The sequence below is a fragment of the Lactuca sativa genome, chromosome 3 (assembly GCF_002870075.4).
Source record: "Lactuca sativa cultivar Salinas chromosome 3, Lsat_Salinas_v11, whole genome shotgun sequence".
NCBI classification, from domain to species: Eukaryota; Viridiplantae; Streptophyta; class Magnoliopsida; order Asterales; family Asteraceae; genus Lactuca; species Lactuca sativa.
The window spans coordinates 234,626,086-234,649,935 of NC_056625.2; the positions used below are offsets into that span (position 1 = coordinate 234,626,086).

The 23,850-nt window shown below is 38.8% G+C and overlaps 2 protein-coding genes across 4 annotated transcripts; one reads left to right on the forward strand and one right to left on the reverse strand.

Moving 5' to 3' along the window:
- The first annotated feature begins 1,089 nt into the window (after positions 1-1,089).
- On the forward strand, positions 1,090-7,839 carry LOC111886163 (nuclear poly(A) polymerase 4). 3 transcript variants are annotated; one of them, XM_023882393.3, is made up of 13 exons: positions 1,090-1,265; positions 2,378-2,553; positions 2,869-2,946; positions 3,519-3,626; positions 3,784-3,846; positions 3,930-4,091; positions 4,374-4,487; positions 4,627-4,689; positions 5,360-5,689; positions 5,920-6,084; positions 6,739-7,218; positions 7,445-7,521; positions 7,618-7,839. In XM_023882393.3, the coding sequence occupies exons 2-13, from the start codon at positions 2,407-2,409 to the stop codon at positions 7,640-7,642; spliced, it is 1,812 nt and encodes a 603-aa protein (XP_023738161.1). In that variant the 5' UTR covers positions 1,090-1,265; positions 2,378-2,406; the 3' UTR covers positions 7,643-7,839. The 3 variants fall into 3 exon arrangements, with proteins under 3 accessions (XP_023738161.1, XP_023738162.1, XP_023738159.1); XM_023882394.3 differs by having other exon boundaries at positions 1,101-1,265; positions 2,389-2,553; XM_023882391.3 differs by lacking the exon at positions 1,090-1,265 and adding an exon at positions 1,351-1,374 and having other exon boundaries at positions 2,389-2,553.
- Positions 7,840-8,182: 343 nt separating this feature from the next.
- On the reverse strand, positions 8,183-12,833 carry LOC111886162 (receptor-like protein kinase HSL1). Its single transcript, XM_023882390.3, has 2 exons — positions 10,005-12,833; positions 8,183-8,745 (listed from the first exon to the last, which is right to left on the reverse strand). The coding sequence occupies exons 1-2, from the start codon at positions 12,637-12,639 to the stop codon at positions 8,309-8,311; spliced, it is 3,072 nt and encodes a 1,023-aa protein (XP_023738158.1). The 5' UTR covers positions 12,640-12,833; the 3' UTR covers positions 8,183-8,308.
- Between the last annotated feature and the right edge of the window lie 11,017 nt (positions 12,834-23,850).

Here is a 23,850-nt window from a genome sequence, read left to right on the forward strand (position 1 = left end):
TGTGAATCTAGAACCAAAAACTCATGTTTTGAAAACCGGACAGGATCGGCCGGTTCAACTGGTCCCGGAACTGGTTCTTATAGGCCAAAAAACCGCTCATTATGTTAACCGGTAAAAACCGGTCTGGTTGAACCGGAAAAATTGGATTTTTTTTCATTTTTGGTAATTTTTATATAATTAAAATTAATAATAATATAATTATGACATAATCCGTTTTTTAGTTTTTGAGACCGGTTAGACCAATTGAACCATCAAATCAGTTAGACGTCCAATTCGGTCTACGGTCCGGTTTCAAAACATTGCCAAAACCATGTGGTTCCTAATGTAAATGAAATTGAAAATATGAAAGAACAAAAAGTATTAGTGGTGGCGAGCCGGGTTGTAAACAAGTGGATTGGTTGTGGTTTGGAGGTGGGGATGACAGCAACAAAGGGCGACTAGGCAGTGGCTGATGGCATGGCTGGATGGTGACTAATGAATGGAAGTCGGTAGGAAAACAATTGAATACTTAAGACCGTGAAAGTCGCTGAATCCCTGAATGATGTTTCCAATTTGTTTTTGTTTAATTTTAGATGGACCAACTGATACATTAGGCTATACAAAATGTTTATTGGTTATAAAAAATATGGGCTCATTGATTTTTTTTTTCAAAAATCATTAGGTAGTTTCTTTAAAAATAATAAGATAGTTATTATTATCATTAATAATTTTTTTTTATCTATACCCATTGTTATAATTTAAAAAAAAAAGATAGATCTTAAGACCTACATTCACTTAGTTTAGATACACACACTACATTCACTTAGTTTAGATACGCGCACACGAATGACAAATAATATAACCATTTTTAGGAACACGTGAGTCCTGTCTAATTTAACTTCTTTTTTTTTTTTTTTTTTTTTTTTTTTTTTTTATGTAAATAAGAAGTATTTTTATCAAAATCAAATAACTTTAAGAGATAATATGTAAAATTTAATGTCAAAGTATTGCACATGAAAAGGCTATTTGTAGAAAAAACAAAACAATCGTGGCTAAAGTTGAAAAAGATAAAGAAGAAGGGTAAGCTTAGAATATAAGAATAAGAACACTACACAGATTGAAATGAGAAAAGGTACAGCTAAGACACAAATCGATGCAATTAAGACTTTGACTTCAGTCCGCAAAACTCAAATCAGAAAAACCACCGGAAAATTCAACCTCAGGACGGTTCCAATTCCGATTCACCGCTTGTCTACAATGCATCAGATGACGTCCTTCTCCCTCAGGTTTCCCACAAACGTTTTTCTGTTTTTCCATTAGAAAAAATGGCGCTTAGATCCATTTCTCTGTTTCTATGCATGCCTAATTGTTAGTAGCGGTTTAGATATGATTCAGGTGAGTGATTGCCCAAACTTTTTAGCGCCTTTATTTTAATTTCTCAACCAAACTGCTTTATGGTAAATTTTACTAAGTTCTGTAGCTTGATTAGACTCAATTAGGTAATTCGAGTTTGTTTATTTGGCATTTTGATTTAATTTTGCCGAAGTTGTTCGTTAGGGTTCTTTTTGAGGTTTATCAGCCTTGGTTCCTAGGTTTTCAGGGTATAATAAATGGCAATGGATGTTTATGCATTTTAAGGTTAAAAACCTAGGGTTTTGAATTTCACAAAAACCGTTGGATGTTGATATTGATGCCAAAACTGGGTTTTAAGAATCCTCTAGACAAGGTTGAATTAACTGCATTCTATCCCATACCAGTTTGTTTAGGCCAAACAGAAAGCAATATGAAATATAAAGAGGTAAACCCCATTGACATTATTAAAGAGGTTCAACTGATCAACTCCTATAGATTTAGGAGCATCCTTTTATGCAAACCTTTTGCATATTTTACTTAGGTGCCCTTTTCTTTTTGACTCAATGAATACATGAGTGTTTCTTTTTGACTTAATGCATTAACAATGACCTAATAGAGGAAGTAAGGGACATGAGGCTTCTGTGCTAAGCTCTAAACTTTTTACAAATTTAACATCATTCACTTTTTTCATTCCATTTCCCCATGTTTGTTGTAAATTTTCACAACATGTTATCTTATCATGATCCATGATTATGCCATGTAAATCATAACAAGTTTACTTTTTGTTATGAAACATACCTATGAGCTTGAATTAGACTTTTTAACCAGTAGAAATGGATGATTGTTGATGTTGATTTTGTAGTAATGGCTATACAAAGATGAAAATGCAGCCAGTCCTTATGAGTTCATTATCTTTTGTTGTATTACTTTCTTTACAACCTGTTAATTCCAATCTTAGATTTAGTGTGATTTTGGTGCCTCTAAGTGTTTGTTATTTTGTTATATTCCATATTTAGGTAAACATGTTAGTTTGTTATTCATTTAGGTTTGTTGTAGAGTTTTGGTTGCTTTGAGATGGTGGGGTCTGAGAAAGAAAATGGTTCTTCACCAGCACCACCGTCACAGAAGGCGGAAGTGAAGAAGAAGTATGGTGTCATGAACCCAATATCATATGCGGGACCCACTGAGGCTGACCTTCACAGGAATTCACTCTTGGAAAAGGTATACACTTTTTTTTTCTTCAATTAAATTTAGGAAAACATTATGAAAACCCAACATATTTTCATTTAACTCTAAAATAGATTGGGTTTTTCTGAGGTTAGAAAGCCTTAAATTAGATTTTCAGAAAGTATAGTGGTTTTAATGCACTAAAAAAATCATATAGTGTTTTTTTTTTTTTTTTTTTTTTTTTTTGTTAAGAATTAAACAAACATATGATGGGTTTTTCTGAGGTTTGCCTTAAATTTATTTTGTTACTTATGTCCAAGTTTTTCTTCTTAACTTTTCAATGATTATTTTCCTTGTTTTTGTTGTAAGCTTTTGATGGAGTCAGGGATATATGAGAGCATGGAAGAAACCGCAAGGAGAGAAGAGGTTCTTCGTCGTCTGGATCAGGTAATTGACTAATTTAACCCTCTTGTATTTATTTGCTATATTCTATGAGGTTAAATGCAAAAAAAAAAAAAATAGCAATTTACTTTCATTGAGTCGTTTAATTCAGCATCCTACTTGCATTTCTTCCCTTGATCCCACAAAACACTCTACATTGAAAAATCTAACAAGTTATAGCATTTTCCTCCAAATACAAAAGTATAAAACATTATTCACTGCTATAATTAAGTATATTTTTCTCCGTATAAGGTCCTAATAAGATATTTTTTTGTTAAAGTACAAGTTTTTAATCGGGTAGATGTTTTAACTTTCAAGTATAGCTCTTTAATAAGAACAATATTGAAAGTAGCTTGTTGCAACATAAATACGAAACTAAAGTTACTATTTCTTGCATTGTATTTGTAGCCCTATTCTATTTAAGACATAATGTGCTCATCTCTACACCTCCTTCCATAATTTTATTATCAGTTTGGACTTTGGATATATAACATTCAGGAATCTGTGACACATTGCAGTAAGTAACCATTTATTTTGGAGTGATCATTTTGAAACATTTGTTTTGTAATTTTTTCCAGATTATTAAAGATTGGGTGAAGCAGTTAACACGCCAAAAAGGGTACACAGAAAAAATGGTTGAGGAGGCAAATGGTATTGTACGTACCTTTGGGTCTTATCGCCTAGGGGTAATAGCGTCTACTTCTTTATTTCCCTTTTAACTTTTTTTATTTATTTACATAAAAGGTCAATATTACAGTTTTTTTTTTTTTTTTTTTTTTTTTGTGTGTCTTTGAGAATGAAAAGAAGAAATCATGATAAAAGACTGAGGCATTTTTGTTACAGGTACATGGTCCTAATGCTGATATTGATACACTATGCATTGGGCCCTCATATGTGACTCGAGAGGTGGTTTAATGAATTTGTCTCATGTATGATGGATGTATTCATATCTATATGTTTTAACCATTTTCCCAATTTCTTCTTATCAGCATGATTTTTTTGTTATATTGCATAATATTCTGTTGGAGATGGAAGAAGTATCAGATCTTCAGCCAGTTAATGATGCACATGTTCCTGTGATGAAGTTCAAATTCCAAGGAATATCCATTGATCTTCTTTATGCCAGTGTATCTCTATTGATTGTTCCAGAAGTAATTTCCTTTCCACTTCCACATTTACTTATTTGCCCCTATATTTTGATGTTATGTGGTATATGTGATAGAAGTAGCACTGGTAGCATCACATGCCATCATAATTTGAGTAGTAATAGCACATGATGATTTATTACTGTTATGTTTTTGGTTCTAGTATGTTATTCTTATGATGTGAATATATTTAGTGATATAATTATAAGGTAGAAACAATTGTATTGTATTGTATTGTTTTATGTGTTTGAGTTTGGTTTTTTTGTTTGTGAAACTAACTTGTGACAGGATTTGGACATCTCTCAAAATTCTGTGTTGTACAACACTGATGAGAAAACGGTTCGAAGTCTTAATGGATGTCGGGTTGCTGATCAAATACTTAAACTTGTTCCAAATGTAGAGGCATGTATTATGTTACATATAATATATATATATATATATATATATATATATATATATATATATATATATATATATACACCCTTAAATGCTTACATTATTGGTATTTGACATCTATTCATCTGCCTTTAAAAATTTGTAGAACTTCTGCACCACACTTAGATGCTTAAAGTTTTGGGCTAAGAGGCGTGGCGTTTATTCTAATGTAAGGTTTTGATTTTATGCTACTTTTTTTTTTGTGTTGAGTTGTGTTTTGAGTAAGTTTCACTTTTGGTCCCTATGCTATATCAAAATTTTTCTTTTTCGTCCCTAATTCACTGTTTCACAACACTTTTAGTCCCTCGGTTAGACACCATTTATTAAAGGTTGCTAAGCTAGAACAGGGTATGTCGGTCATTTCATCCCCCTCTCCTTGATGATGATTTTGAAAGGCCCTATAACTGACAATTAGAGATAGTTTCTGAAAATCCGCTCTCCGTAATGATGATTAAAGTGGTGGTAAATGACCTAAATGCCCTCTTCTGTAAGGCATGCTATCAGGATTATAAATGGCATATGTCCCATTGACTAAAAGCTTTATGAAACATTGAATTAGGGACAAAAAAGTGATCCTTACTGGATATGGTCCAAAAAAGAATCTATTTGCCCTTTTCTTCCATAATTCACTTTTTTATAACACTTTTAGTCCTTGAGACAGACACAATTGTAAAAGGCTTTAAGTTCATAATTCACTGTTTGATTTCTCTATCTCCATATTGATCATTGTGGATGATTTGTGAGAAACCTCCTTGTAATGATGATTAAAGGGTAATTTAGTCATGTATTGTATTATGAATGATGTAGTGAGGTGTTTGTTTGTTTGTTTGTTGATTTAGGTTACTGGATTTCTTGGTGGAGTGAATTGGGCTCTTTTAGTTGCTCAGGTATGCCAGCTTTATCCCAATGCAATACCTAGTATGCTGGTTTCCCGTTTTTTCAGAGTCTATACCAACTGGCGTTGGCCAAACCCTGTCATGCTATGCCCAATCGAAGAGGATGATCTTGGATTTAACGTGTGGGACCCACGGAAATGGTCCCGTGATCGAACCCATCTCATGCCCATCATCACTCCCGCATACCCATGCATGAACTCTAGCTACAATGTTTCCGCAAGTACCCTTCGTGTTATGGTGGAGCAGTTCCTTTTCGGAAATAAGGTTTGCGAGGTAAAACTAAGAAAAACTCTCATAATTTTACCTTTTTGCCCCTGTTTGATCTGAGTGGACAAAAGACTTGAATTGAATGCCCTTCTCTCTCTCATCATAGCCCTAGAAAGGACTAGACAAGTTTTCTAGGGCTATTTTCAATGACAAGGGGCATTTACGTCTTTTGCACATCGAGATCATTTGGTAGACTATTGATGTTGTTTCTTTTTTGGTTTTGAATGAAATTTTAGGAGATTGAGTTGAACAAAGCAAACTGGAGCTGTCTGTTTGAGCCTTCTCTTTTTTTCGAGTCGTATAAAAACTACTTGCAGGTAGACATTGTAGCTGCAGATGCGGATGATCTTCTTGCATGGAGGGGATGGGTGGAATCCCGCCTTAGATTACTTACTTTGAAGGTTTTAATTCATACTTCTCATCTTTCAAACTTTTTACTTTGTGTATGATGGAATCAGAGAAGGAATGGAATTGGAATCAAAAGAGCCGGTTGTTTTCTCTGATGCTATGGAATGGAATGGACCATTAGTTTCCATTCTAATATAACCCATTCTATTTATGTTATTTTTTAATGTCACAAATCTTTTTTAAATGAATACATTTTTTTTTTATAATTTATCATAATCTTATATGGGTTTTAGTAAGTTAACTGTCTGAGTGACTGTAAATGACCATTTTACCCTTTGTATCTGTTTGGATTCCGTTCAATAAGTCGAAGGGTAAAATGGTCACTTTTGGTCATCGAGTGCAAAAAAGAAAGTCTTTGTTCATACGTTTCAGATCGAATGTGATACAAAGGGCAAAATGGTCAAAAACATGTCTAATCTCTGTTTTCGTTTTCTCTGCTTTTAGATAATTAGCTATCTGAATGACTGTAAATGACCATTTTACCCTCTGTTTGGATTCCGTACAATAAGTCATACAAAGGGTAAAATGGTCATTTACAGTCATCGACTGCAAAAAAGAAAAGTCTTTGTTCATACTTTTCGGATCGAATGCGATACAATGGTGAAAAAGATGTCTAATCCGTGTTTCCATTTTCCATGGTTTTTCAGATCGAACGTGATACAGACGGGATGTTACAATGCCACCCTTTCCCAAACGAATACATCGATACATCAAAACCATGTGCCCATTGTGCTTTTTTTATGGGTCTTCAAAGGCAACCTGGAGTCAAAGTTCAAGAAGGTCAACAATTTGATATCCGGGCAACCGTAGATGAGTTTAAGCAAGGGGTAAACAGTTACAACCTTTGGAGACCTGGAATGGACATTTTTGTGTCTCATGTACGTAGGAGACAACTTCCTTCATACATTTTTCCTGAAGGGTATAAACGTCAAAGACAATTAAGGCATACTACTGCTACTCCTGAAGGCTCAAGCTCTCCTTCATCTGAGAAGCGTTTCAAGAGGAAACATGATGCTTCTTCTGGACATGGAAAACCAAAGAAAACGTCTTTTGGGAGCCCGGAATGTGTGGGGATTGGAGGGAGTAGCATTCCGGTGAACTCCGGAATTGAAGATCTTGCTTGTGAGGTCAGTTTTCTAACTTGAGGAATTTTCTAATGTTATATGTTTACTTTCCTGTCCTTGTGTGAGACGATAAGATTATTGGAACAAAAACAGATAGATAGTGTTTGGTGCGATGGAATTGAGGAAGTATAAAAAATGTTTATGAACTTTATCTCCATTTCTACAAGGTAATGAGACATGATAATGGAATGTATGGACTTACTCATATTGGTTTATATTTTGTCTACAGTCTTCAATTACACAAAAGGTGGTATTGGAGTCCGAAGATGGAGCAAATCCCGAATCAATGCAGCCATCTGCAATAAGGTATCTTTCCTCTCTGTAGGAGGAGGGCATTTACGTCTTTTCTCAGCTGGCGAATGCTTTATTTTCAAATGATATTTTATTTGTTTTTTGTGGCAGGTTGAGCCTGGAATCAACGGCTTAAATTATTGAGAGCGGAAGTGTGACCTTTTAGTATTGACAACTTGGGAGTAGTAGTATGTAATTTACCAAAAATGAGGGCTTGTTCTTTAAATTTTAAATTTTAAACCTTGCAACTTTTTTTTTTCTTTCTTTCTTTTGTTATGGTTTTGGAATGTAATGGATTGAATCGTGTTTATCGTAGAAAATGTTATTATCACATTGTATCTTGTTAGTTTTACATATTTTTCTTTAATTATTCTCATCACACCAATCCAATCTTGCAAAACTATAATCAAATGAATACAAAAATGTAGACAAGATGTTTAGGATTTTCATGGTCCATATACTTAACATGTTTTTACTTATGAATGATTCCATTTGAGTTGTATTTTTTTTACTTTCTTAATGGAATCAATGGTCCAAAGTAAAAATATAAGATAAAAAAAAACTAGGGGTCTAAATGACTAGAACTTGACACTCATGTAGTTATGCATGTGTGTAAAATTATCATTTTACACTTTATATACTATATACAACGCCTACTTCTGTTGCTAGATATGCATGGTTAACCCGTTATCTTTTTATCACTAATTTGTCATGTTTACATGTCGCTATTTTTCTAAATATACACATAGAAATACATGTATACATACATGGAAAATAAATAATACATGTATACAAGTCAATTTCACACTTGGGAAACAAGAACACCCTCGTTTTCATTGGGCCCAGTAACGGATCTTTCTCTTTTAAGAAGAGGTGCAACATCAAACTCATCTCTTCCCTCTTTCATTTCTTCAGGGAGTTCATCCATTGGATTACATCTTCTAAGAATCTCAAGAACATCTTTCATTGATGGCCTACTGGAAGGCAATGTGCTTGTGCAAATAAGCCCTAGTTTGAACATGGTGCTCATTTCCTCCATGTAAGTATCGGAGTCTTTGATCTCAGGATCACAGACTCCAACCATGGAGTCGCTTTCTCCATGGTGCTTCCATGCCCATTCGGCTAGGTTTAGGTCTCCATCTTTTCCGTTTGGTTCTTTTCCGGTTACTAGTTCAAGTAGCACTACACCGAAGCTGTATACGTCTATTCTCTCGTTAATTCTTGTTGTGTATGCGTACTCTGCAATTGAACATGTTGTACATATTGAGTTTTTGTGTAAAAACTGAAAGACTGTAACTGAACAAAGATTGATTGGTTTATGTTTTAAAGAAACTATCTTGTATGACTGTAATAGTGGTAAAGAAGTGAGAATCCACAAGCAGTTGAAATTGAATATATGGACTTTTTTTGTGACAAAATCCATAAAGAAATGAAAATATTTGTTAATTTTAGCTTTTTAAATTGGGCAAATCCCATAAATATCACCATGCTAGTTTTTTTTTTGTTTAACAAACGGAAGTTTTATTTTTTATTGTTTCTGGTTTAACCATTGAGGATTTTTTTATTATAAAAACTAGGTGTGAGACCCGTATATTATACGGGTTGATTTAAAAAAAATTAAACATTAAAATGTAAACAAAAAATATTTTTTAATGTACAATTTTAAATAAGAAATGAAGAAATGTATTTATTGCAATATATATATATATATATATATATATATATATATATATATATATATATATATATATATATATATATATATAACTTTAATGTTAAAAATTGAAACAAACTAAAAATTGATAAGTAGATAATATTTATTTCAAAAATACCATAAAATGACAAGTGTCAAAACTCATGAGAGATTGACATGTGGTAAAAAAACTTTTATTTATTAAAGAGGATCTACATAAAACTTTGGATTATAGAAAAACCAATATATTTTAGAATTTGATCGGTTTAACCATTTTGATATATTTTTTTGAAAGATATTTAACCATTGAAACTAAAAAGTACATCTTTAACCCAAAAAATATTCTCCCAGTTGGTTTTTTGCAACTTATTACTGATAAAAATTTACAGTGATTTTTCTTAACGAAAGAAATTTCGATGTTTAAAGTTGAAAAAAAATACTTTAGTCCAAAAAAAACACCAAATTATAATGGTTTTTGATGTCATTTAGGTATTTAATAACAAAAAAAGCATTGTATTAAAATATGGTGTGTTTTGGTTTGAAAACAAAAAACCACTCGAACCTAAATAAAAAGTGTACTTTATAAAAAAATCGATATTCTATTAACGTTTTTTGGGCTTTTATTTAAAAAAAACATGATTTTTTTTTCTTTCTAGAAAAAAAAGAAAAAGAAAAAAGAAAAAACCATACGTTTTTGTTAAATAGTTAGGTTTTCTGGTTACAAACAATCCTTTATTGTTCTTTTTATTTTAATTATTTATTTTCCCGATTTATGATTCAATGCCTGTGTCAAAAGAGTTCATACCAGGAGCAAAGTAACCCAATGAGCCAACGATCGACGCCATATTATCATCACCAGGTTTTTGCTTCTCCAAGATCTGTGCCAATCCAAAATCCGCAATCTTTGCTTTAAATTCCGAATCCAACAATATATTGCTCGACTTCACATCTCGATGCACAATCACCGGCGAACAATCATGATGCATATAACAAAGCCCCTGGGCGGCGTCAATGGCAATCTGCAACCGCCGCCGCCAGTCCAACACGAAATGTGGAGGTTCCAAACGCAGCTCCATTTCCGGTTTCCTCTTCTTCCCGTGTAACCACTTATCGAGACTCTGATTTTCCATGTACTCGTAAACCAGAAGCTTCGAGTTAGGGTTCGAAAGACAACACAGAAGTTTCACGATATTCGAGTGGCGAATGGAGCCCAAAATCTGAACCTCGGAGGAGAACTCGTTTTCAACATCCCGGTTGAATTTCTTGTTTGAAATCTGTTTCACGGCGACGAAACCTCGAGGCGGACCGACCCCGATTCGGTAGACTTTACCGGAACCACCGGAGCCGATTAGATTGGCGTCGGTCATGCAGGATAAGATGTTTTCTTCGGTGAAATCGAGATTGTGGAAGGAGATAAGTTTCCATGTCGTTCGAGTCCGTTTAGGCTTCTTTTTTAAGTGGTCTCGGAACATGAACAATGTGAAGAGGATCGCGAGGAGTAGAAGGAAGGATGATAAAATGACGATTGTGGCGATGATTTTGGGCGAAAATTTCTTCCTGGAGCTTTTGGTGTAACAGCTATGGAGATTGGAGATATGGGAAGTGGAACAGAGATTTGGATTGTTGAAGAAACTGTTCTGAAACGCGGAGTTATCAAAAGCGGAGGGAATTTTTCCGGTTAGTTTGTTGGAAGATAGATTCAAACTGGTAAGTCTGAGATTACTCAATTCAGGTGGGATTTCGCCTGAGAATTGGTTTTCTGAGAGATCAAGTCCAAGAAGATTTGGTAAAGAACCGAGTGAAGATGGGATATCGCCGGAAAGTTTGTTTCTTGCGAGATTCAGAATGGTTAGCGAGTTCCAGGACTTGATCTGTGATGGGAGTTCACCGGAAAGTGAATTTCCGTCAAGATAAAGAACGGATAGCTCTGAAAGACTAGTGAATTCAGGTGGGATGACGCCGGAAAACAAGTTGTTACTAGCTTTGAACACGTTGAGTTTCATCCAAGAAGAGATTTCAGACGGGATTTGACCTGAAAACTTGTTGTCACTGATTTCAAATCTAGATAAATTCCAAGCGACTTTACCAGGAAGCTCACCGGAAAATGAGTTTCCGGTGAGCAGCAAAGTTGAAAGATTTAATAATGTCCAAACTCCTGGAGGAATCTCACCGGTGAAGTTGTTATTATAGAGTTGGATACTGTTAACCTTGTTACAGCTCTCGTATGAACTTGGTATCTCTCCTGTTAGGTTGTTTGAGAAAACAATCACGCCTGTCAAAGCACCTCCGGCGCACAAATTCTCCGGCAACGTTCCGGTGAGGTTGTTCTCTGATACCTCAAATGATTCAAGTTTGGAGTGAAGTCCAAATTCCGGAGGCAATTCTCCGGTGAGATTGTTTCTAAAGACCCGGAAGATCCTCAGTGATGGAATCTGAGAAATACTCGTTGGAATCTGTCCGGAAAATCGATTTGAATACAAATTGAAAACCTGCAGTTTCTGCAATTTTCCAAAATCATCAGGAATTGAGCCGTTCAATCTGTTCATGGCGATATCGATTTGAGTCAAATTCTGAGACTGAATCAAGGAGGGAAGGTTGCCGGATAATTTGTTCAGATACAAGAACATAACATCCAGATTTGTTAAGAGGAACAATCCAGGAGGAATTTCACCTTCCAACTTGTTTAAACTCAAATCTAACGATGTGAGATTGGTCAAATTCGATAATGATTCTGGTATATTTCCGACCAGATTAGTCGCCGCCATCCACATAACCTTCAAACTTCTCAATTTTCCAAACTCCTGCGGTATCACCGGATCTGCAAATTCGTTATACGCCAGACCTAATGTTTCCAGATTGGATAAATTTCCGATCTCCGGAGGTATACTGCCATTAAACAAATTCTGATACAAAAACAACGAAGTCAACGCCGAAATATTCCCGATTGCCGGAGGTATGTCGCCGGTAAAGTTATTACCCCCAAATTCAATGATTTGGAGTTGTGATAGTCGGTCAATGTCATCTGGTAACCTTCCGAAGAACAGGTTCTGTGCAATATCAAGCTCAACCAGCTTCGAGCAGTTATAGAAAACCCTAGGAAACTCTCCTGTGATTAAATTGTCATGGAGAATCATGTTTTCCAGGTTCTGGAGATCGCAGATAAACGGCGGTATAGTTCCGGTAAGTTCCTTGCTGTCGAGTTGCAGCATGATGACGGAGCCATTCCGGCACTGAACCTCGGGCCAGCTGCAAGGTGACGAGGTGGAGTTCCAATCTGCTAGTGACTGTGGATTCCCCCACTGTTGCTTGAGGTTAAGCAAGGTAGTTTGGTCGGAAGTCGAGAACTGTTGTGAACTTACGACGGAGGTGAGGAAGATGAAGATGAAGATGAAGATGAAGACGAAGAATGAGAGGAGATGTGGTGGCGACGGCGATGCCATCTTTTCCGGTGGTGGTTTGTGTTATCGGAAAAACATATCGTTGGCGTGACCTTTTGACTTGGTTAGTTAACTTTTTGTGACGTTCGACAGGCCGTCAGATTTGTTATAGTGTGTTTGGCCGCCGGTTTGATGTGGTGTGACAGAGAGGGCATCTACTTGTGTATGTAAACCCACTTGTAAGAATTTTATTAAAATATGGAATTAGGTGACCTTTTAATTAACTTATGCAACTTTAATTTATTACACACAAAAATTGATATAAAATTACTTTAAATCCAGTAATTGATATAAAAGTAGTGCCACATAAAATAGAGATAAAGAGAAAAAATAGTTATTTTTTAATTATTTTATAAAAAACCAAAACTAACAAAATAAGATTGGTCCTACGTGTTTTATATTTTATATAGTTAAAAAAAATTAAATTTATACCAATGGTTTAAAATTAGATTTTTTTTATCTATCCAACTTGAAAACACTATTATTATATTTGTTTTTTTTCTATTTTTTTTTTCAATTTATTTTAATGTTTTTAAGGGAGGAGGGAGTCATTCCCTCCAATGTTTTAAAAACGGGTTTTCTAGTTCAACTGGTATGATGACTGATTTTCAGTTCAACCGGTTTGACCGCTGGATCAACCTGTTTATATATATATATATATATATATATATATATATATATATATATATATATATATATATATATATATATATATATATATATATATATATATATATATATATATATATATATATATATTCCATTTTCCTACATATATAAATCATAAATTTGATGTTTACTAGTTTAAACATTAAAAATATACATAAAAATAAGTTGTACATCAATCCAAATACATTAAAATAATATATAACCATAAGGTTTAATATTTTACATTAATACATATATATATCAAAAAGAAAATAAAATATAATACCGAAATAAAATATAGTTTTAGATGAATACAAATATATCAAAAAACTTTATAACATTTACCATATGTTTTTATATTCAGAAAACTAAATAGATTTGAAAAAAAATCACCAAAGTTTATTATGCAAATGGTTATTTCTCATGTATTTTTATTCGGTTTAAATGGTTTATTTTGATCGGTTTAACCGAGTTTTTCTAAAAACCGACCGGTTCAATCTGGTTCAGAAATCGACATAAAACCGGTGATAGTTGAACCGTTTTTTACCTTGGTTTTCCGTCCAACCGATTCAAACTAGTTTTTAAAACATTGCTTCCCTCACAATCCAATCAAACATCAGCCCATATCATATTTTATTTTTCTACTATTTTCTTTCTTTTCCAACCCACAACACATAAAACCTTATATTTTACAACTCATTCAACCTATTACATTTAAAAAAAATACAAAACATCTATAATATAAGTCTTAAAGCATGTGTGTCTGTGTGTGTGAGAGAGAGATAGATAGATAGATAGAGAGAGAGAAAGAGGAAACGAGTTAGTGAAACAATATAAACAACCCATTACTCCCAACCTTTTGAGAGAGAGAGAGAGAGAGTGGTGTCTTGGAGGTACCAAGGTGTAACATCCTAAAAACCAAGGTAATTTTTTTTCATTTGTCAATCAATAAAACCATTCCGAAGATCATAGTTATTTACAAAATATTGTTCCAGAAGTAATAATTATAAGTCAGAGTATCCCAAGATCCAAAAACATAAAAATATGAAGGATGTGCATGATCACGCGTTTGCTTTCCCCCGATCATCTAAAGTACTTGAAACAATAAACTGAAACCGTAAGCCAAAGCTTAGTGAGTTCCCCCAAGGTACCACCACACAAACATATAACCAAACAGATACTGGGTCCACAACTGCCTGGTTAGATTAGCCTTGGCCCACAACCTTCCGCTTGGAATGCCTCAGCTCACAACCTTTCAGTTGGATTGCCTAATACATACTGGGTCCACAACCTGCTGGTTTGATTACCCTTGGCCCACAACCTTCTGGTTGGAATGCCTTGGCGTATAACCTTTCGGTTGGAATGCCCCGGTCTGTTGATTGACAACACAAAACAGTATAGTCTCAACCCCACTACATCATGTCGACATAGCATAACAAATAATAGATGTGCATCAACAGATAATCATATAACTAGTCATCAGAAAAACATGCAGATCTATAGATCACTACAACATAGAAACATCCTATATACCAGAACACCAATCTAATGGTTCACTACATGTGACAACCCGAAAGATTCAGATCAAGCAAGGTCTAGATCGTAGCCTTGTGTAAGTGAATTCACAATGCAACCTTGTTACAATAAAACCTTGAAAGCCATAAGGACATTAGTGGCATGTGTACATATAAGTTCACACACACACACACACACACACATATATATATATATATATATATATATATATATATATATATGCATGTATGTATGTATATTTACCTTAAAGATCATATTCATGAGAACCTCTTGAAAGTAAACAAGTTTAAACAAATCAAGAATAGTCAAACAGTGGAATGGAAATCATAAAATTTGGACATTGTTTCTAGCTTAGTACCCCACCAACCTAGAACCACTAAGGCCGAAATCAACATATGTAGAAGGTTAGAACTGAAATCACCCACTATGTAACATCCCAAAAATCGAGACCAAAACTTTTTGTTTTTAATTATATTACTTGTAAAATTGTTTGAGAAAAACATTACTGATGTCACATTAAACCACAAAACCATAGTTAAATGTCTCAAAAACCATAATGTCAAATAGTATAATGTGAGAGTAAAATCCCAGGGTTCTCAAATGCTAAATCATGTGTGTGCGATGCGCTGCTACCCTGCCGGCTCCTTACCCTTGGATGAAGAGGCACCTGAAACCAAAACTGAAAACCGTAAGCACAAAGCTTAGTGAGTTCCCCCCACCATACCACATACCATACAATCATAGATACTGCCGGGCAATTCTGGGGTGACCGACCTACCCATGTCAAGCCATTCTGGGGTGCTAACCTACCCAAGTCAAGCCAATTTTGGGTGCGGACCTACCCGTGTTAGGATGTTCTGGGGTGCCTGCCTACCTTCCGGTCTATCTCAACCGGCCACGGGGACTATTTCAATCCTACTACTATCACATAATAACATGTCATAATCATGTTGTCAGACATATCTGGGGTTTCCGACCTACCCTTCGGTCCTAACGACCGAATCGGGGGACTATTTCCTTCTTACTACCACTATCACGTATAACATATCATACTGGCACATAGAACACATCAAATAGTAGCAAACCAGACAATTATCACAAAGACAATAATATTAACTATAATTAACTACTAGTGGGTCGGTCTTGGTGCCTTAGACCCACTTCTACTGGAAGGTAACTCACCTCAATGTCGTGTAGTGTCTGCACTGTCCTAGGTACGAAAATCAACTCTTCTCGACTCGTCGATCCCTACACAACATCCTTTCTAAGTTACCATTTCATACTTATAACCCCTTTACGGGTCAACTCAAGTCCAAGTCAAAGTCAAGGTCAAAACCTTGGTGAAAGTTAACATCTAGTTGACTTGACTCGCCGAGTTGGTCCACCAACTCTTCGAGTCCCCACGTCCACAAAATGCTACAATCATGTCCCTACTCGTCGAGTTTAGCAAGAGCTCAACGAGTTCTCCTTCAACAAACATCGAGACCTTCTTCAACTGACTCGCCGAGTTCGTCCTTGAACTCGTCGAGCTCATCTTCATCCGTATGAAGGTATATAGTCTATGACTCACCGAGTTCTCCCTAAACTCGTCGAGTTCGTCTTCATATGGTTAGGACATTGCTCTGAACTCGCCGATTTCTTCCTTGAACTCGTTGAGTCCTTTGATCTTCAAGTCCATAACTAACCCCAAGAGGCTGAGTTTTCTTTCAACTCAACCAAAGACCACTTCCAGAAGTCGTTTTGGAGGAAACTGCGACCCGACTTGCCCAGTCACCTAAGTGAATCGTCGAGTCCCTCTTTTTCCAAAACTATACTGACGATTTTAATCGGTCTTAATGAATCCAAATCATAGATCTGACCTCCTAGGGGTCCATATTATAAGTAAAGTCATCAACTTGATGTCCATGCATGGGGTTTTTGGCTCAAAAAGCCATAAAAAGGGGTTTATATATTGTATGGGTCTCCCGTGGCCATAAAGTTGACACCTTTATGCCATGGGAACCCTCAATGGTTCCAAATCTAAAGTACAACTCCAAATATACACACACATCCGAGTATAACTTTACTAAAGCTTAGAAAAAGGTAGAAAATAGCCCCTAATCAAGATCTAAGTAATGAATAGCCAATGTATCAGCTTTATACCTCAAATGAGTAGGAAATGTGCCAAGACTTCTGGATCTACTTGCTCTCTCTTGATCTCCCAAGCTTCCTTCTCCTTTTCCAACTTCAAACACACACAAAGCACCAAAAAGCTCAAGAACACTCAATAAAGGCTTAGGGTTTCGAGTTAGGGTTTCTCTGGGTTGGGAGGGACGATGGGGGCTGGTTTGAGGTAGAATAAGTCCTTTAAATAGGGTGCAAACCCTAAATATTAGGGTTTCATCCAGACAGCTTCTACTCGTTGAGTCGGTCCCCCGACTCGTCGAGTAGGTTACTAAACTTCTCGGTCAAAATCAAGTCTACTCGACGAGTTGGGCCTTCAACTCACCGAGTCCCAGAGCAAAACATGAAATTACTTGAATTTAAATACGTACCAGGAACTAGGTGTTACAAATCTCCCCCATTTATTTTAGCCTTTGTCCTCGATATCTGCTGCCGAATTTGGAAAAAGCTCGGGGTAGTACTCCCTCATCTCGTCCTCCGGCTCCAAGGTCCATTCCTAGCCCTTGCGGTGCTGCCATTGCACCTTCACCAACTCTACCCTCTTGTTCCTCAGATCCCTCGACTTCCTGTCGAGGATAGCTACTGGCCGCTCAATGTAGTTCATGCTGTCATCCACCCGAATATCCTTTAAAGGAACCACTACTAAATCATCTACCAGGCACTTCTGCAGCTGGGTGCAAACCCTAAATATTAGGGTTTCATCCAGACAGCTTCTACTCGTTGAGTCGGTCCCCCGACTTGTCGAGTAGGTCACTAAACTTCCCGGTCAAAATCAAGTCTACTCGACGAGTTGGGCCTTCAACTCACCGAGTCCCAGAGAAAAACATGAAATTACTTGAATTTAAATACGTACCAGGAACTAGGTGTTACAAATCTCCCCCATTTATTTTAGCCTTTGTCCTCGATGTCTGCTGCTGAATTTGGAAAAAGCTCGGGGTAGTACTCCATCATCTCGTCCTCCGGCTCCAAGGTCCATTCCTAGCCCTTGCGGTGCTGCCATTGCACCTTCACCAACTTTACCCTCTTGTTCCTCAGATCCCGCGACTTCCAGTCAAGGATAGCTACTGGCCGCTCAATGTAGTTCAGGCTGTCATCCACCTGAATATCCTTTAAAGGCACCACTGCTAAATCATCTACCAGGCACTTCCGCAGCTGGGAGACGTGAAAGGTACTGTGAATTTGATTGAGTTCGGCTGGCAAGTCCAACCTATATGCTACCTTGCCCACTCGGGCTACAACCCTGAAGGGTCCAATATACCTGGGCCCAACTTGCCCCGCTTCCTAAACCGAATAATACCTTTCTAAGGAGACACCTTCAGAAGCACCATATCCCTGATCTGGAACTCTAGGTCCGAACGACGCCTGTCGGCATAACACTTCTGCCGACTTTGAGTAGTCTGAAGTCTGCTCCGAACCTACTAGATCCTCTCTGTAGTCTTGAGTAGCACTTTGGTACTCCCCATGCCCTCTGTCCAACCTCACCCCAGCATATCGGGGTCCTGCACTTCCTCCCGTACAACATCTCGAAGGGAGGATGGTCGATACTCGTGTGATAACTATTATTATAGGAAAACTCTGCCAAAGGAAGGTAAGTATCCCAACTACCTACAAAGTCTAAAACGCATGCTGGCAGCATATCCTCCAAAGTCTGGATGGTGCGATCGCTCTGACCATTTGTCTGAGGGTGAAAAACGGTGCTAAAGTGCAGGCGAGTACCCAACTTGTCGTGAAACTTCTTCCAGAATCTAGAAGTGAACCGCACATCTCTATCGGAAACCACTGATACTGGCACCCCGTGTCAAGCCACTACCTCCTGAATATAGATATCGGGCAAATTTTCGGCCGAAATGTTCTCCTAAATCGGAATGAAATGGGCGCTCTTGGTCAATCGATCCACGATGAACCAAATCGAATCCACTCCCCGCGCGGTCCTAGGAAGCTTCGTGATGAAATCCATAGTGATATCTTCCCATTTCCATATTGGGATATCCAACGGCTGGGTCTTGCCATGGAGCCTCTGATGCTTGGTCTTGACCTTCCTGCAAGTCAAGCATCTCTCAACGTACCAAGCTACATCCCACTTCATGCAGGGACACCAATAATCATTACGAAGATCCCTATACATCTTCGTCGCCCCGGGATGGATGGAAAACATGGATTTGTGTGCCTCCTCCACCAATACCTGGCTTACACCTCCATGATATGGGACCCACACCCTACGGTGTAGTGCCAAAAATCCACGACTGTCATAATCGAAGGAGGAAACCTGACCCACAATACGCTCACTCTTACGATGTTCCTCCTTCATAGACTCCTGCCGAGCCTCTCAAATCTGCTCCAACAGAGGAGTCACCACGGTCATCCTCAAACAAATATCTCTGATCGGTGCTACCTTGCGGCTAAGCACATCGTCCACGACATTGGCCTTCCCAGGGTGGTAGAAGATCTTACAATCGTAATCCTTCACCACATCTAGCCATCGACGCTGTCTCATATTCAGATTTGGCAGATCCATGAGGTACCTGAAACTCTTATGATCCGTGTAAATAGTACAACGGACCCCATAGAGGTAATGACTCCAAATCTTGAGGGCAAAAACAACTGCCCCCAACTCCAAGTCATGCGTCGGATAGTTCACCTCGTGAGGCTTCAACTGCCTCGAAGCGTAGGCGATAACATGCCCCCTCTGCATCAATACTGTAATAGACCGAAATTCAGGTTCAACCATTTAACCCTTCTTTTTTTTCAAGTTGTCATATTGGGTCCTTTGTGTTGAGTGTTAAGCTTGTGAGTACGCAGGGCGTACAAGGAGTACGCTATGCGTACTCACACGCTTATTTTGTACGCGGTTCCATCCTGGTACGCTGGGCGTACCTAAGGTTACGCCGGGCGTAACCCGCCCAGACTCAAAACCCTAATATGACTTGAGGGCTATAAAAGGAATGAGATGGTCTTGTCCCTCAGCCACCATCTTTCAGAAAGAAACCCTAAGAGAGCATTTCCTTCGTTTTTAGCTTGGGTGTGAGTGTTCTAAGCTTCAAAGTGTCATTTCAAGGTGGTAAAAGAGAAGAGGAGAGCATTGTGGAGGCTAGAAGTTGGTGGACAAGTGTAGATCTGAGGACTACAAAGGTTGGAGCTTCTTCCTGAGGTAAAAAGTTCAGATCTTGCCTTGTAGTTTATATGGTGTGCTTCTTGGACCAATTTTTAGGGTTTTTGGTCCCAAGATGGAGACTATGAGCAAGTAGTCTCCATTGGCCTAGATCTATCATATATCAAAACTATATGAGTTGTATGTTCATAAAAATGCAATCTTGGACGTGGATGTTGAGCCATGCATGAGATCTAGACTCTTGAAGGAGAAACGAAAGGTGTTAGAAGGTGTGGGGAACCTTTATAGCCCTGCAAAGGCTTAAAGGTTTCGACTTTATGGATTAAGAGGTATTAAATTGGCCAGATCTGGAATATGGGGTTATGTCTTAATCGTTTAAGACATTAGAATGAGGAAGTGAGAAACTGGGATGTACGCTGGCGCGTACTCCAGTACGCGCCGCGTAGTGGGTCGCGTCCCCCGTTTCTGGAATGCAAGGGTACGCCCCGCATAAAGGAGCTGGTACGCCCCGCGTACTGCTTGCTGTTGACTTTTGTTGCCTTTTAGGGTTTTGGTCAACAGGTGGACTTTTGAGTCAAGGAGGGGTGAAATAGTCTTTTACCCTTCTGTGGGATAGTGGAAAAGGGTGTAGCATAGCCTTGGAAGCCGATAATAATTAGAATGATTATTTGTTGTGATTAGGCAGGGCTAGGTCGTTGTTTCGAGATTCAGAGATATCGAGCACGTGAGATTCTAGACATCATACGAGGTGAGTCTTCTCACTATACTGTACCTGGAAGGGTACCTATGTGTGATCGTAAGGTCTTGTATGCTCTGAGATGCATGTTTTGTATGATATGCGTTGTATGTTCTGTATGCGTTATGTGTGTGATATGTATGCTATGTATGATATGGGCCGGAAGGCTTTATGACGTGGACCAGAAGGTCAGGGAGTCATGGACCGGAAGGTCGATATGAGTAGGACCGGAAGGTCTACTGGGACTGGGACGGAAGTCCCCTGAGACAAATGGGCCGGAAGGTCGTGTAGAGTATGGCCTGGAAAGGCGTATGTGTGTAAGGGTATTTTGGGGAACTCACTAAGCATTTATGCTTACAGTTGTTGTGTTATGTGTTTCAGGTACTAGCAAGGACCGTGAGAAGGCCCCGACGTGACTCGTACACATTAGAGAGAGGATTTGATTTTTGTGATCATGGGATACGATATGTTTTGATAACTATTGTTGGATATTTTTGAAAATATTTTATGTGAAAATGGTTGTGACAAAATGAAAATTTTGTTTTGAAAATTACGTTGTTACAAATACCGCGCCCAAACCCGAGATGGACCCATCGCAATACACTACAAAATCCTCCACGCCCTCTGGCAGGCTAAGATTGATGCCTCGTACAATCTCTATCTTAGTGTCTGAAATGCGGCATGCTGCTCAGGCCCCCAACTAAAGACCACGACTTTCCTTGTCAACCGGGTGAAAGGCACGACTATCTTGAAGAAGTCCTGAATGAATCTACGATAGTAACCTACCAGTCCCAGGAAGCTCCAAATCTCAGATGGAGACCTCAGAACCTCTCACCTCATCATGGCCTCCACTTTGGCCGGGTCGACCTAAATATCATTCTGGTTGATAAGGTGCCTTAGAAACTGCACCTCACGCAACCAGAACTCACACTTGGAGAACTTGGCATATAAACTCTCCCTCCTCAGAGTATCTAACACCTCTCGCAAGTACTCTTCATGCTGCTCCTGTGTCTTGGAATAAACCAAGATGTCATCAATGAAAACTATCACAGACCGATCCAATATCAGTCTGCACACATGGTTCATGAGATCCATGAATGTGGCAGGAGCATTGGTGAGCCCGAAAGGCATCACCACGAACTCATAGTGACCATATAGTGTCCAAAAAGTAGTCTTCTGCACATCCTCCTCTCTGATCCTCATCTAGTGATAACCTAAATGCATATCAATCTTAGAGAACCAAGATGCTCCCTGAAGCTGGTCAAAAAGGTCATCAATCCTCGGGAGTGGGTAACGGTTCTTCACCATTACCTTATTCAGCTCCTGGTAATCTATACACATTCGTTGTGACCCTTCCTTCTTTTTCACAAATAGAATCGGGGCTCCCCAGGGTGAACTGCTTGGTCTGATGAATCCCTTGTCTAACAGCTCTTGCAACATAAACAACTCCTGCATCTCATGTGGAGCCAATCGATATGGTTCCTTGGCTATCGGAGCCGTACTAGGGACTATGTCAATCCTGAACTCTACCTGCCTCTCCAAAGGCATCCCAGGCAGCTCCTCTGGAAATACATCCACGTACCCTCGTACCACCGGTACATCACTCACTGTCGCCTTACCTGCCTCTCGGGTATCCAAAACATAGGCGACATACCCTGCGCACCCCTGCTGGAGATAGCGCCTAGCTCTCGTTGTTGAACATAAAGCTGGTCCACACTGTGGCCTCTCACCATAAATTACCAGCTCTCCTTTACTTGGGGTCCTGACCTGGACCAATTGATGCACGCAGTCGATCACTTCCCCATTGGGGCTCAACCAATCCATGCCTATAATAACCTTGTTCCCCCGTAATGGTATGAGAACCAAGTCTACCAAGTAGCGCTCTTTGAACAACCTCAAAACATAATCCCTGAAAACCTCCGCTACTCGAACTGATCGGTCATCCAAAATCTCGACCTCTAGAGGGCAATCCAACATGCTAGAAGACTTAGGGAAGCTCTTGCTAAGCGCAAGAGAGACAAATGATCAGGTAGCACCCGAATCAGACAACACCTGAACTGGGATACCGTTCACATGGAACGATCCTAAACAGAACATATAGCATGGCATATCAATATCACAAGCGACATATAATAAAGTTAGAGAGAAGAAACCATACCCGTCACCACATCAGGTGTGTCGCGTGCATCTTCGGCTGTCAACTGGAAAGCTCGGCTCCTCACCACTGGAGCCACTGACTTGACCTTCTGGCCATACGTAACCCAAGTAGTTTCTGGAGTCGGCGCCACACTGGTGCTGCTACTGCTTCTTCTGTCAGCCTAAGGCAGTTGGCATTTTTATGGCCCCTCTGATTGCAATGAAAGAAAATCAGGTCTGATGTCTGAACAGTGGGGGCAAGGGTAGTACAATCCCTGCCAAAGTGCCCCGTCTTGCTGCACTTGTAGTAGCCCGATGATCCCGCTTTACAAGCTTCCTCATGCGGCCTGCCGCATTTCCTACAGCGGCTCTGCCCTGGCTGGCCCTTCGACCTGGCGTAGGATCCCTTGGGTTTCTTCCCCGAAATCCTAGTAACCTACTCCGTCTCTACCTTTCTCTTCCTGAGGTGCTCTAAATCCACCCCCTCTCCCTCGCCCTAGCAATCATGGAATTTAGGGTCGGGCAGGTTGATTAGCTGACATGCTCCCGAATATCAGCCCTCAACATATCATGATAGCGGGTCTTCCTCATCTCCTCATCCCCTGCATACTAAGGTACCAACAAGTCCCTCTCTCAGAACTTGGCGGTGATCTCTGCCACTGTTTCCGTAGTTTGTCTCATGTCAAGAAACTCCCTGGCTAGCTACTGAAGCTCCACAGCTGGCACAAACTCAGCCCTAAATCTGATCACGAAGTCTGACCAAGTCATAGCCTTGATGGTCGGGGCTCCCAGTGAGTCACCAACTGACTCCCACCAATCCCTAGCTCTGTCTCTCAAACAACCTGCAACAAAGCAGATCTTCGACCCCTCCGGGCAGAAGCTCGTC

What these genes read in the sequence shown, in the direction of transcription:
- LOC111886163 (XM_023882391.3), top strand. An exon ending in TTCTTCGTCGTCTGGATCAG is followed by an intron (nt 2,947 to 3,518) that starts GTAATTGACTAA and finishes AATTTTTTCCAG; the next exon opens with ATTATTAAAGATTGGGTGAA. An exon ending in TCGGAAATAAGGTTTGCGAG is followed by an intron (nt 5,690 to 5,919) that starts GTAAAACTAAGA and finishes ATGAAATTTTAG; the next exon opens with GAGATTGAGTTGAACAAAGC.
- LOC111886162 (XM_023882390.3), bottom strand. Translation starts at nt 12,639, where the DNA reads ATGGCATCGCCGTCGCCACCACATCTCCTCTCATTCTTCGTCTTCATC. An exon ending in ATTGGGTTACTTTGCTCCTG is followed by an intron (nt 8,746 to 10,004) that starts GTATGAACTCTT and finishes GTTCAATTGCAG; the next exon opens with AGTACGCATACACAACAAGA.